This window comes from Lathyrus oleraceus, chromosome 4 (genome assembly GCF_024323335.1).
Source record: "Lathyrus oleraceus cultivar Zhongwan6 chromosome 4, CAAS_Psat_ZW6_1.0, whole genome shotgun sequence".
Classification (NCBI taxonomy): Eukaryota; Viridiplantae; Streptophyta; class Magnoliopsida; order Fabales; family Fabaceae; genus Lathyrus; species Lathyrus oleraceus.
In genome coordinates, this window is record NC_066582.1 from 222,348,209 (window position 1) to 222,362,943 (window position 14,735).

The following is a 14,735-nucleotide window of genomic DNA, read 5'->3' on the forward strand; positions in this document are numbered from 1 at the left end:
GCTTAACAACCGACTTGGGCTCAATGGTTGTTTCTTTCACAACCGGTTTTGGTGCTATTACTTCTCCCCTAACAACTTCATTTTCTTTTATCTCAAGGTCCACTTCGATCAATTGGTCTTCCTCTTCATCCACTTCCTCAACAACTTCATCATATTTACCACTTCGTGTTATCACTGCGCTCACATTATTATGCTCTCTAGGATTTGTCACGGTTGCACTAGGTAGAGCACCTTGTGCTTAAGAACTAGAAGCTAGTTGCTGAGCGATTTGCCCTATTTGGACTTCAAGATTCTTTATAGATGCCGTGGTGTTTTTCTGATTTTTCCGGGTTTCTTCTTGAAATTGAACATAATGGGAAGCCATTCTTTCAATCACAATTTCCCAATCAGCTTTTTTAGGGGGCATGTTGCTGCTGTTGTTGTTGATATTGAGTTTGGTACTGACCATGTTGAGGAGAGGTTCCTTTTTGGTCTTTCCATGAGAAGTTTGGATGATTTTTCCAACCTGGATTGTACGTGTTGGAATAAGGATTATTTTGCTTCAAAAATTTGATTTCCTCCACTTGTTGAGGAGTTACAAAACAATAGCAAGTTTGGTGCGGACCACTACAAATTTCACAGCAGACAATAGGGACCGGTTGGACCTGCGCCTTCGGTTGGGTGCCTATATTCATCGCCTTCAGCTTCTTATCAACTTCAGCAACTATAGTATCTTCAATATGAATTTTATTAGTTTCCAGCTTTAAATCTATAACCCCTTCTGGTTTTCTTTGACACCTATCGTACAACTCCATGTGCTTATTAGTAGTAATAGCTTCAATGATCTTCTTGATACCGGTGGTTGTTGAAAAATTTGTGGAATCACCGGCTGCAGTATCAATCAGTTGTTTGGTCTTTACTTTAAGACCATTCACGAACATCTGCATTTGTTCAGTTGCGTTCATATTATGAGTAGGGCAGGCTACCATGATTATCTTGAATCTCTTGTAGGCGTCTCCCAAAGTTTCCCCGTCCTTCTGCTTAAAATTCAAAATTTCATACCTCTTCCGCAGAAATACCGATGCTGGAAAATACTCATTCAGGAAGACTTTTTCCATTTCTTCCCAAGTTGTGATGCTCTCGGCAGGTAAAGAATAAAACCATTCTTCATCTTCTTCCGCTAAGGTAAACGGGAACATTCTCAACTTCTTGGCTTCTTCAGTGTGACCATCAATTTTCAGAGTGTCGCTCATGGTCAGAAACCTCTACAAATGCTTGTTTGCATCTTCATTCACTTTTCTAGTAAAATGCTTCCTTTCAAGCTGATTAATGGTACTCGGGTGCAGCTGAAAATTAGCCACGTTCACTGGTTAGTTGACAATAGTTAATCTGTCGATTTATGCATTGGCACCTTCGTAGTCTCCCAACAGTCTTTCTGGTGGCGGTGGAACATCAACCATAGTTTCGATCTCTCTATCAGAACCTGAATCTGAGCTAGAATGGATGGAAAGTTGTTCTTCGTCTGATTCCAATCTGGCTAATCGAGCTTGTTTGAGTCTTGCCCGCAAGGTTCTCTCGGTTTCTGCGTCAAAAGGAAAATCAGCTGAGGCCTTACCTCGCATACAAATATCAGACACAGATTAGTTGATATAATCGAAATAAAATATTCAAAATAACGGAAAATAAATTTTAGTTGCAGAGCAACACAATTTCAATTGAGATAATTCTAAACTTATATTTGGCAGTCCCTGACAACGGCGCCAAAAACTTGATCGAAAAAATAGCAAGTGTACTATTTTTACCAATGTAGTAATAAGAGCGATGTTTCCCAAAGATTGATCTCGAGGATTGTGCAGCAATATAAGGGTAAACAGTCACTCAATTGAACAAAAGTACTAGTTATGGTTTTGGAGAATTCATTGTACGAAAAAATATAACAAATAAATATTTTCACAAGTTAATATGATATGCCAAGGAAGGTGTATAAAAATCTCTTATAATGACCCTTGAGTGTATATCTCCTTAATACTGAACATTGTTTCAGTTACCAGATCTTAAGATTATTTCCCCCTAAGACCTCAGAGGGAAACCTTTGGTATTCAATCTAACCTCTAAGTCCTTAGGTGATTATGATGAAACCAAGCATTTTAATTTAACAAGAATAATCCGGTAACCATAGGGTATCCCTAGTCCGAGGTGACATCTGCTATGGTTTCACTGTATAAAAACCTTAACAATTGCAGTCCTGCTAATCGTTAACCATACATCAATCTTAATTTTTGCCATAAAGAAAGCATTACGCGAATCATACAGTGAAATTGATAACAAATAACATATATTAAGGAAAATCTAACATCAGAGTCATTACATGATCAATTCAGGGACACCCCCTGGCATTGGGGGGTTTAGCCTATCATATTATGCAAATCAGATACAAGATAAAATTGAGACATTACAAAAAGTTCGGAATTCCGTTGATCTTCAATCGTGTCTGCTCTTGAAGAATCTCTGTTCTTATTCGCTTTCCACTACTTCAATCTTGATCGTCTCTAATTTTTGATCGTGTAAAAAGTCCCTCCTCCATATTCAAATCTCCTGTAAATAGTTCCTGATGACAATTTTCTCTAGTAAAAGTCCAAAATGCCCTCCGGAATAAGTTGTGCCAAAAACAGCACAAAACTGAAAAATCAAGTGCCCAAGCCAACACTGGCCGTGTCAGGCAACACGCCAGGCCGTGTTGGGCTTCTGGAGCACAAGGACTTGACACACCTGTTTAGGGAGGCTGACACGGGCCGTGTCAGCTGATACGGGCACCCGTGTCAGCTCCTTGTTTTCCTCTTCCATGAGACTTCTCCTGACACGGCCCGTGTTGGGCAACACGGATGGCCGTGTCAGGGCTACTGTAGGTCCAATTTTCTTCTTCTGACGGGCCTGGAGCGTCCGATTTGCCGATGTGATGACCAAGGTAATAAAAATTGAACACTTAAACAATGTAAGGGATGCAGTTGGTGTTGTTGACTTTTAATGTTGAATATGAATTAAGGGATGTTGTTAAATGTAATTCAAATTCAAGTTTGTTTCATTTCAGTTTTCATTTGGCTTGGTTGAAATTATATATAAACTGAAGTTAGTTCAGTTAGTTACACTATTGAGATAATAGAGTTTGTTGAGATTGAAAAAAAAGATAGTTACATCTCTCTCTCTCTGAAATTACTTTCATCTTCTTCTTTTTGTGCAATAATAAAGTTTCATTGTTAACTCCAACAATTACGACTTGGAACAGGGAGAAATAACCCAAATAATCCACTTTTTTCAAATAAATACCAAAACTACATGGAAAAGTCCAGTTCTACATGGAAATATCAATCACATTGATACTAAGTATTATTTTCCGCGCAATCAAGTTTATAATAGAGTGCTTGAGGTTGTTCACTGCAGCACTCAGAAGCAACTTACAGATGTGCTGACCAAGGCAATCAAAATTGAACACTTAATCAATTTAAGGGATGCAATTGGTGTTGTTGACTTTTAATCTTGAATACGAATTAAGGGATGATGTTAAATGTAATTCAAATTCAAGTTTATTTCATTTAAGTTTCATTTCAGTTTTTATTTGGCTTGGTTGAAATTGTATATAAACTGAAGTTAGTTACACGATTGAGATGATAAAGTTTGTTGAGATTGGAAAAAAAAGTTAGTTACATCTCTCTCTCTCTCTCTCTCTCTCTCTCTCTCTCTCTCTCTCTCTCTCTCTCTCTCTCTCTCTCTCTCTCTCTCTCTCTCTCTCTCTCTCTCTCTCTCTCTCTCTCTCTCTCTCTCTCTCTCTCTGAAATTACTTTCATCTTCTTCTTTTTGTGCAACAATAGAGTTTCATTGTTTACTCCAACAATTATGACCTGGAACACGGATAAATAGCCCAAATAACCCACATTTTCAAATAAATATTTAAGCTAACCCACTTTTCCATGTATTTCCCAAACTAACTCACTTTCAAACAAAAAAACTCAAACACTAAGGAGACGTCAATCCAATTGGCGATAGTGTACAACACATAAGAGGATGCGCAAATCCAATTGGCAATAATATACAAACATAGAGAAGAGAGAGTGTATTCTCTCTCCTATGTGTTTGTACATTGTTGTCAATTGGATTGACGTCTTCTCTTATGTGTTGTACACTGTCGCCAATTGAATTGACATCTCTTTTGTGTTGAATTTTTTTTTGTTTAAAAGTGAATTACTTTGAAAAATACATGGAAATATGGGTTGGTTTGGATATTTTTTATTTTAAAAAATGAGTTATTTGAGTAAAAATTTCTCAAAGTAAGAATATGCAATAATCTAGTTCTGAGTTGACATATAATTTAATTAATGTATCAATAATTAGAATACATATTAAAATAATAAAAATTATATAGAAATAACATACAAATAAACAATAAGTTGCATCTCTATTTTTTTTTAATGACAAAATCAATTCTCTTAAAAATTATATTTATTGTCTTAAAAGATACAATATTACTATACATGAAAATCAAAAATATCAATAACAAATTATATCAAAGCATGTTGATTGTTGGAATACAATTTTTCAATTTTGTGAGCCGTTTGTCCCGGTGTAAAACTTCATATACTCATTTCCAAATAATTGTAAACTAATGTACTAAATTATCATTATTTTTTATGGCTAACATAATTGTAAACTAATAAATCAGCTCCTAACTCCTTGTCACTACATAATCTGACCATAGTGGGTGATAATTGATTAGTAACCGAATTTAAAGTTCCAATTATAGAAAACAAATGTTTTGGACCATGATGAAGCTCAAATCATGACCACTTGTTGCAAAGAATGTGACACCTTACCCACATGGAGTTACTCTAAGATATAAATCATGTTGGAAATCTAATCTTAGTTGTTCATAGCTCATCCTTAGAAAAAATCCAATTAAACAAACAAGATATTTCTCTTTTATAAGGCTATGGTTTCTCTTCTTGTCATCTATTAAGCAATAGTAAGGTTTAAAGGATTAAGGGGTTTCATACACTTAATTATAATTGTCATGACTCATATGTATAGACAATGAGGCCCCACTTTATGTGTTTATATCAAATTACGCATGCTTTTATGTGTAGCAATTTTGAAAGGATTGGATTGGATGGGAAGGGAACGATTTAGGTACTATTTGTATACTTTGTATTGTATAGATCTAGACAAATGTACTTTGTCGTATATATGGTGTAGAAAGAATATATGAAACATTATTATTATTGAGAATATTCATGTTTAGATTAAGACAATCTAACTTCTTAATCAAGATGAAGACCGAACTCTAAAGTTTCAATTGATTGGAGTCTAAGTCATAGTGTAGTTTGTTACAACATGAGATGTAACAAAATGATTGATGTATGGAAAATCTTGTAGGGGAATCAATTTAAAATTTGAAATTATTATAAATATATATTTTTTAAAGGATAATGTAAATTTTGAAATAGGGTGTTAGAAATAGAGTTTGCTAACATTTCTCACAAGAAGATTTATATAAACTTGTTTGTTTTAACTTTTAAAAAATAGATTTTTCTTTTATATTTTCAAAAATATTTTTTAAAATATTACAAATTTTTTTAAATTGAAAACTAATTTTGATATCCTATGACATAAATTTATATTATTGAAGATCAAAACATAGTCGAGATTACAAATTTTTTAAAAAGTTATATTTTAAAAATAATTTTTATGAAACCTATTTGAAATAACTTCAAAATTAAATGATTTTTTAAAATTTTAATTTAAAAAAAAAGTTTCAATAGTATGTTAAAATACATAAAATAACATTTTATAATTAACTATTTCACTACTACAAATAACTTCATTTCATTTCAAAAGGGAATGAGATATAACCTCGATTACACATACGAGGTAACGAATGACAACATGAAAATATGTCACTTTATCCTCTCAATTTTTGAATAGCTAGGGAAAAAGTGACACTGATCATGAGTTCGATCCCCATCAACTGCATTTTTTTTCATTTTAATATGCAAATCATCAAATTTGTTGATAAATTCTAAATCTTCATCATTGTCAACAAAACCAATAACAACAAAAATAAAATAAATAGAATCTTTAAATATTAAATCTCAACAACAAAAACAACAATAATAACAACAACAATAAATTTCATGAAATCTTTGAAAATTAAATTTCAACAACGACAACAAATAAACAAAATCAATAGAATCGTTAAATAATAAATTTCAACAATAAAAATAAAAACAATATTAAACATTTTACTTGAACAACAACAATTAACATTAATAAGTTGCTTTAATGTTTTTCTAACTAATATTAAACATTTTTAACAAGAATTACTAGAAAAAAGATTATGTTAAACCAATCATAAAATACTTTTTGTTCTTGCTTTCATTATCATTACTTTCAATATATTAAGTTTAAATTTCAACACTTTGCATCCAAGATGGATATATTCACGTTTTGATTGGCTAGTGAGAGTTTCACGTGAATCGTTAATGTTTCATGTGGATTGATGATTTGTCAATGTCTTGACCATTGTTACTTTATAAATGAACGCAAAGATTCACTATTTTATTTTTCATCAAATTGATCATAAATAAATAAAATAAAAAATATGTTACTTTATCCCTCGGTTTTCAGCAAAACCAAGAGTTCACAAAATTTTTTTTAAAAAAATTAAGAGACAATAAAATATAAAAATCCGGGATTCGAAGACATGTCCTCTAAATACTTTATCCCTTGATTTTCAGTAAAGCCGAGGTGATAAATCATAAAAAAAATTAAAATGTGATAAAATGCACTTGTTGGAGTTCGAAGACGTATCATATAAATACGTTATCCCTCGGTCTTCAACAAAACCGATGTAATATGTCATAAAGAAAAATTAAAATATGCTAAAATGTAGTTGTTCGAGTTCGAATGTGTGTCCTCTAAATACTTTACCCATCAGTTTTCAGCTAAACCGAGATAATATATGGTATTTAAAAAAATGTGATGCGATTATAGTTTACACATCGATTTTTTATTGAGTGAGATGAAAGTTTCGTCATAAATATATTATTTGTAGCCGTATTTAAACTAGGGGTGGCAAACGGGCATGCCCGCCCCGTTTAGGCCCGCCCCGCAAAAGCCCGCAAAAAAACGGGGTGGGGCGGGGCGGTCATAGTTGAGGATGTGGGCCTAAAACTTAGACCCACCCCGCAAAAAAGTGAGGGCGGGGCGATGAAAGCCCGTGGGCACTGCACTTTTTAAGCCTAAAAATGCAAAAATTTATGTAAATACATGTGCCCGCAAAAGTCCGCGAAAAAAACGGGGCGGGGCGGACACATTTGAGGATGAGGGCCTAAATCATTGGTCCGAGCCCATTTTGCCACCCCTAATTTAAACTAAATTTTTATGAAAAAAATTTTTATAAAATTTTTTTACACAAAAATATATAATACTATAAAAAAAAATTTAAAAGTGAAACAATGTATGTTTAAGGTTTTTTTTTTAAATGATTTTATAAATTACATATTTTTGTTGAAATTTTTTTTACAAAGAAACTTTTCATAAACGTTTATAATGAAAATTTGATTTGAATACTTATTCTTTAAAATGTTATTTTAAGTATTTAATCATTTTATTAAAACATTTTTTGTACGTCAGAATTTCAAAAGAAAATTCTTAATTTGATATTATTTCAAATAGTTTTTTATAAAAATCATTTTTGAAATATTTCTTTTTAAAAAAATTTCAATTTCAATTATGTTTTAATATTTATTTATTTTATTTTATAAAATATTTATTTCATATTTTAAAATACATCTTTTTAATCTTCAATAATATATATTTATTTTATAAAATATTAAAATTAGTCTTTAGATTTCAAAAAAAAAGAATTTGAATTTTTTTAAAATATTTTATAAACATTTATATAAAAATTATTTTTGAAAATTCAAAAGAAAATATTTTTTTAAAACTATCAAACCAAAATCGATCCTGTTTTTGAAAAAAAAAATGTACTGTCTTTATCTTTTCTAATATATGATAATTGATCATTTGTTGATTGACTCATTTTGTCACTCCTAATTGAGTTCAAATGATAATAATTTTAATTATATTGAAGTATTTCCATGGAAGTGGATAAGGTGTCTAATGACAATCAACTTTTGTGTGATGTTTATTGTTTAATTTCTTTTCAAATGTGTTTGAGTGTCTTGATCAAAGATCCTTAGGATTACAAGTAAATCCCATGTCATGTACAAAATTTCCCCAACAAAATGATGATTCCGGGAACTTCTCCCATTGCTTATGTTAGCTGTATTGTTATACATTTAACTTGGTCTTTCCTTTTAATGAGAAAGAGATAGAGAAGGATGTAACATAATGATCAATTATGTATCATGCATGATCAATCACAAACTACCAATAACCTTAACTAACAAAGCCCACAAATTATTTCATAAAATGCCAATAAGAAATAAATAAATTTTCAGTTTACATTTTGGGTATTCTAAGATAGTGAAATGGAACAAGTCTGAACAAGAATAAAACAAGAATGACATCTGGTGCCACCTAATTTCTTGTCTTTGACCTTAGAAAATGAAGCTTACAAGTTACAAATGATAATGTTTTGTCATCCACCTCATGTTTCTTTCAAATACTAATATTTTACATGTTATAATTAATGAGAAGCTTTATTATGGTTGAACTAATATTGGAGCTTAAAATACTGAAAATATTTTCTCTCAAAATTTTAAGATATTGAATATATATATACTACATGTTTGGAAATAGGGTGGAATATCTTACAACTTGTAGTGATTGAAAGTTTATATTTGTAATTTTGAATTAAAAATTGACAGTGTTTTATGGTAAAAATAAAATTAATTTTGAGTGAATTGATTTGAAACAATTAATTTTGTTTAAAAATGAGTTAATAGTATAATAATTCATATTTTAACTTATTAATGTAAAAATGGGTTCCACGTTAATTTATTTTTTAATAAATTTTTTAACTAATACAAAATTTTAGAGCACTCATTGTAAATTTTAATTTGTAATTAAGTAAATGATCCCTAATAACTTCTTAGGGACACAAAAAGGTATGTTGTTCTGTTCAGGATCTACTCACTAAAGTTTCTTAAAAAAATTATGCGGAATAAAACAGATAAAATAGATATAGTATGTTAGAAACGTCGTCTCAGTCCACCAAAATTGAAGATCAAACGAACAGAATCAATCCATTTTTTTATTCTTAAAAATAGTAAATAATCATGCACGTCCTATTTAAATCTATACTTGATAAAAGAATTAGGTGGGATGAATAAAACGGATGAGGTCGGGTTAAAAATCTTGCCTCAGTTCATTAAAAATAATGAGTTATCGGAGCAAAACCCGACCTATTTCGATACCCCTAATTGTAATGCATTATACAAAGACATCTCAAATCCTAAAGTTGATGTCATAATTGTTTTTTCATCTTTATTTTAAGGTTTCATTTAATAATATAATACTTGTTTGAGAGTTCTCAAAAAGGTAAAAGAATTTTACTACATTACATTGTGTACTAGTTTAAGTTGGAATTTTGAACTCCAAGTTCAACATGCATGATGACATTCTTTAACCGTAAACCAACAAGAAAAAGACTTTGACGATGACAAATTTGAATGTTTGAAACTCTTTCTTTCAAATACTAATTATCAAACAACTAAATCAAGCAAATGAGGTAAAAACAGAACAATTTTGTAACATTGGAACAAATCTTCACTCATTAAGAATACAAATGTCACTGCCAATGAAATTTTCATTTAGCATATATATGTATATTTTACAATTGAAAAAAAAAAAGTAGAAGTGTTAACATTTCCTTGGTCAAACTCAGAAACCATCACTTGCCAAAGGGATTTAGATAGATAAACCTCACTATGATCAAATGTGTCAAACTCAAACCCTTCCTTCATATCATGGTTTTAAGGAGTAGTCGTAGTTGCGGTCACGGTCGCAGTTACATTGCAAACTTTCCCAAAAACCCTAAAATTATATATTGCAGTTGAAGACCGCAGTTTAAAACCATATTTTTCTATGTGATCAATGAAGTAAGATACTCAAAAACAACTTCATCACAAGGAATTGTAAGTCCCATGTCATGATTGAATCCGAATTCTTCCTCAGCTATTTGAAGCAAACACTGAAACTGTGGATGAGGCAACCATGAAATTGGAACAACATATCTTGTTCTGTTTTCTCCAACATAAACAACAAAGTGACCTTTTGGTACATCTTCAGGATGACCCTCTTCATTGTAACCCTGTTTCTTGCCGAAACTTGAACATCTTTTAAGAATTTGCTTGATAATAACGTCAGGTTGAGGTAGCTTGTTGGATTTTCTAATGGCCATTGTTGTGTTTTTGTGTTTCTTTTCTCTCTCTTGTGAATAGAAACTTTTGAATGTGTTGAATGATTGTGTGCGGTGATTGTTGAATGAGAGAGGGTTTTATTTATGGTTGAAGAATGAGGAGTGTGGAAAAGAGAAACAGAGTTTGAGAAAACAGAGTCACGTGGATGTGGGGACATGTAGCAGACAGTACCTAAATTGTTTCTATATGGCAAATGGATTAGAGCTGCCTTTCAAAACTTGATATCCCGACTAATCTAAGACAATGAGTCTCAATCAGAGGAAATTGTCTCTGTCGAGTAGGATTTGAATCTGAGACCTTGAAAGGAATATATTCTTATGTCTCAAACCTTCGTGAATATGTAATATAATACATTATTTTGGTGAAGATTGGGTGGGGTGATGAAATGAAAAATTGAAGTGGTGTGTGTTGGTACCATATGTTGTTTGATAAGGCAAAAGAATGAAGCATAAGGTTAAGATTAAGATGGAATGAGGTTTTAACTTATTATTTAGAAGGGAAAGCAAGTTACAAGTGCAACCCCACTGGGCTTTCTTTTGTCTCTTGCTTGACCAATAAACACTGTGGGCCATTCTTTTAGTTTGAAGGTTGAGGGAAAAATAAAGATTTTTTTAAAACTATTTTGAGACAATGAAACAACTGAAAATTGGTATTGAATTAAGGTTTTGAGGAATTTAAAAAATTTAGAGAGATTTTACAAATTCAATTTATATTATTATAATATTTTTAAAATTAAAAATATATTTATGATAAATATTTAAAATATGTGTGTATGAATTGAAGGTTAAGTGTATACAAAAGTGCTATTTTAATACATAATTATGCATAAACAGTTCAACACTTGATATATATATTTAAATGTATATTAATTTGATCAAAATTAAGTTGAAAAATTACATCAATTCAAAGGCTCTAAAGAGTTGTTTTATTAATTTTACATTTTATATTAACTTAGACACAAATTTCTTGCACTCAGCTGTTTTCAAATATGATAGGATCTTGCTAATACAAAGTGAATTAAGAAATAAATACTAGAAAATATAGTCTAAAATTTGTACTTCATCGATTTCTTAATAAGAGTTGAATTTGCTAAAAAAAATACAAATTATTTAAGATTAGTAGGCATTTTGTCCCCTGTCGTATGTTTAAACTTTGAAAATTTTCATTATAATAAAAAGTTTAGATTTTGTCCTCAAGATATCAAAGTTGCCTTGTTTTTGTCCTCTTAAAACCTAATCTCCAAAATCTTTGATGTGGCAATGTTTTTTTTTAATCTTTTTAATGACGTGAATAAGTTGAATTTTTAATTTTTAATTTTTTTCACACTTATTTTTTTAATTTTTATTGTTTCTGGTTTTGAAAATTAAAAAAATAAAATTTTATAAAATTTTATAATTATAAAAAATAAAAAATTACATATATATATATATATATATATATATATATATATATATATATATATATATATATATATATATATATATATATATATATATATATATATATATATATATATATATATATATATATATATATATATATATATATATATATATATATATATATATATATATATATATATATATATATATATATATATATATATACTTTGCTTATATTTTTTTTGGTAGAAAGATAAAAAAATTATTTCCAAAACCAATCAATACATGTGATGATAAAGGATCCAAGAAAAACAACAAAGTCAAGAAGGCTAAACTATGCTTAATGTAGTAACATTTATATGGCTATTAAACTTTCTATTCAATGTACTTCTAATGACAATATTGTATTATACTTCCTTTTAGTCTAATGTCTATAGGCTTTTGAGAGAAAATTTTGTCATTCATGGCTCTCCAAATACCATTAGCGGTTTATACTATTGCTGCTTTCAACGTAATTCTTCTCCAACCTTTTTTCTCGATTTCTTGAATGATACACTTTGTTTCATTAGCCTAACCTTTATCCAATTGATGAACTGTAAAGGAAAGTTCATTTCTCGCATTATGGTTTCTAGGGCATCCCACTCAACAATATCATAAGCTTGTTGAATATCAATTTGAATAGCACATCTGGGTGAAATATGCTTCCTATTGTAGCATCTCAAGACTTCATGAGCTATCATAATGTTGTCATGAATGATTTTTCCAGGTACAAAAGTAGATTGATTTTCATCCATAATAACACTTATCATTTTGTTCAATCTCATAGTGAGCATCTTCAAAATAATTTTTTAGATATTTGTGCAAGGCGCTATATGCCTCATCTCTTTCATGGTTTTCGCCTCTAACGTTTTGGGAATCAAAGTAACACTTGCACAATTAATAGCAACATACATTCTGTTATGTTGAAAGAAATCATAGATTTCTTCCCTTGCCTCATCTTTGATCACACTATAGGTTTCCTTGAAATTTTTTGCATTAAATCCATTGATTCCTAGAGCTTTTGTGTCCCCTATGCCTTTGAGAGCTGTCTAAATTTCTTGATCAGAGAAAGATTGGATGAACACATTTGTATGTGTTTCTAGAAGTTGGGGCCCTTATCTTATTGCCACAATATCAACATGCCTTTTCTAGTGGATGCTTTTTCCCACTAACTCTTTGTAGAATTCGATGACTTCCCCTTCAATGTCTTTAAACTCAGTCTGCTTTCTACCCTGAAGATCTTCCAAATTGGGCATGCCCATTTTTTTGTTGTTTTTTTCTTTAATCGTTGTTGCATGGAAATCGACATTATTTCAATCACCCAAATTAAGCCAATTAATCTTGGACTTTTTCATAAGAACTTTCTCTTCAATGTCATTTGCTTACATAAGCTTATCTGACCAGAGTTTTACACTATGGATATATTCTTGGTTGAAGAAACCATTTTGCAAAAGGGTTTGGGCTTGTTCCAATTGACTTTTGATCTCAATTATTTTCTTCACGTTATTAGTCTTTTCCTTATTTAAAATTCTCATAATATGCAAGAAGAACCGAATAAATTCATCAGAAACAGTATTTGGGATCTTGTTCAGAAACCAAAGGATTTCCATGTCATTGGAACCAAATGGGTATTCAGAAACAAGCTGAATGAGAAAGACGAGATTGTCAGAAATAAGGATCGATTGGTAGCATAAGGTTACAGTAAGCAAGAAGGTATAAACTATACAGAAGCCTTTGCTCCAGTTTCTAGGTTAGAGTCTATTTGTCTTTTAATTTTATTCGCAATCAACCATAACATCATCCTTTATCAGATGAATGTTAAGAGTGCATTCTTGAATGAATATATTTTTGAAGAAGTATATGTGCATCAACCTCCTAGTTTTGAAAGTTATCAAAATCCTGACTTTGTTTTTAAACTGAAGTAATCATTATATGGTCTGAAGTAAGCTCCCAGAGCTTGGTATGATAAACTAAGTAACTTTCTTTTGGAAAAATAATTTTACCAAAGGGAAAGTGGACACAACTCTCTTTTGCAAAACCTTCAAGAATGATATTCTGGTTGTGAAAATTTATGTTGATGATATTACTTTTGGTTCTGCTAATGCATCGTTATGCAAGGATTTTGCTAAGTCAATGCAGGTAGAATTTGAAATGAGTCTGATGGGAGAGCAAAAATTCTTTTTGGGAGTCCAGATTGATCAACGTTCAGATGGAACGTACATTCATCATAGCAAATATACAAAGGAACTTCTGAAGAAGTTTAACTTATAAGAATGTAAGCAAGCAAAGACTCAAATGCATCCTACATGTATTATGGAGAAAGAAGAGGTAAGCAATAAGGTAAATTAGAATCTTTTTAGAGGTATTATAGGCTCTCTTTTATATCTAACCACTTCTAGACCTAATATCTTATTCATCGTTTGCTTATGTGCTCGCTTCCAATCAGATCCAAGCGAAACTCACTTAACTGCTGTTAAGAGAATCTTTAGGTATCGAAAATGTACTACTAATCTTGTGAATACAAATTAGTAGGCTATTTTGATGCTGACTATGTTGGAGACGTAATAGAAAGGAAAAGTACTTCTGGAAGTTTCCAATTTCAGGGAGATAACTTGATCTCATGGTCCAGCAAGAGACAGTCAACAATCACACTTTCAACAGCCAAAGCTGAATATATTGCAGCTTCCGGATGCAGCACTCAGATACTCTAGATAAAGAGTCAGCTAGAAGATTATCAGATATCTGAGAGTAACATTCCTATTCTCTGTGATAATACTTCTTCTATTTGTTTATCTAAGAATCTTATCTTGCATTCCAGGGCTAAGCATATTGAAATTAAACATCACTTTTTACGTGACTATGCTCAGAAGGATATTTTTCATTTAAAATTTGTTGATAC

At 30.8% G+C, this 14,735-nt stretch overlaps 2 protein-coding genes across 2 annotated transcripts; both read right to left on the reverse strand.

Moving 5' to 3' along the window:
• Positions 1 to 238: 238 nt before the first annotated feature.
• On the reverse strand, positions 239 to 1,232 carry LOC127136767 (uncharacterized). Its single transcript, XM_051063289.1, has 2 exons — positions 645 to 1,232; positions 239 to 505 (listed from the first exon to the last, which is right to left on the reverse strand). Exons 1-2 carry the CDS (start codon positions 1,230 to 1,232, stop codon positions 239 to 241), a joined length of 855 nt encoding a protein of 284 aa, XP_050919246.1.
• An 8,493-nt stretch (positions 1,233 to 9,725) lies between these two features.
• On the reverse strand, positions 9,726 to 10,771 carry LOC127074660 (protein SMALL AUXIN UP-REGULATED RNA 12). Its single transcript, XM_051016001.1, has one exon. It carries the CDS (start codon positions 10,394 to 10,396, stop codon positions 10,079 to 10,081), a length of 318 nt encoding a protein of 105 aa, XP_050871958.1. The 5' UTR covers positions 10,397 to 10,771; the 3' UTR covers positions 9,726 to 10,078.
• Between the last annotated feature and the right edge of the window lie 3,964 nt (positions 10,772 to 14,735).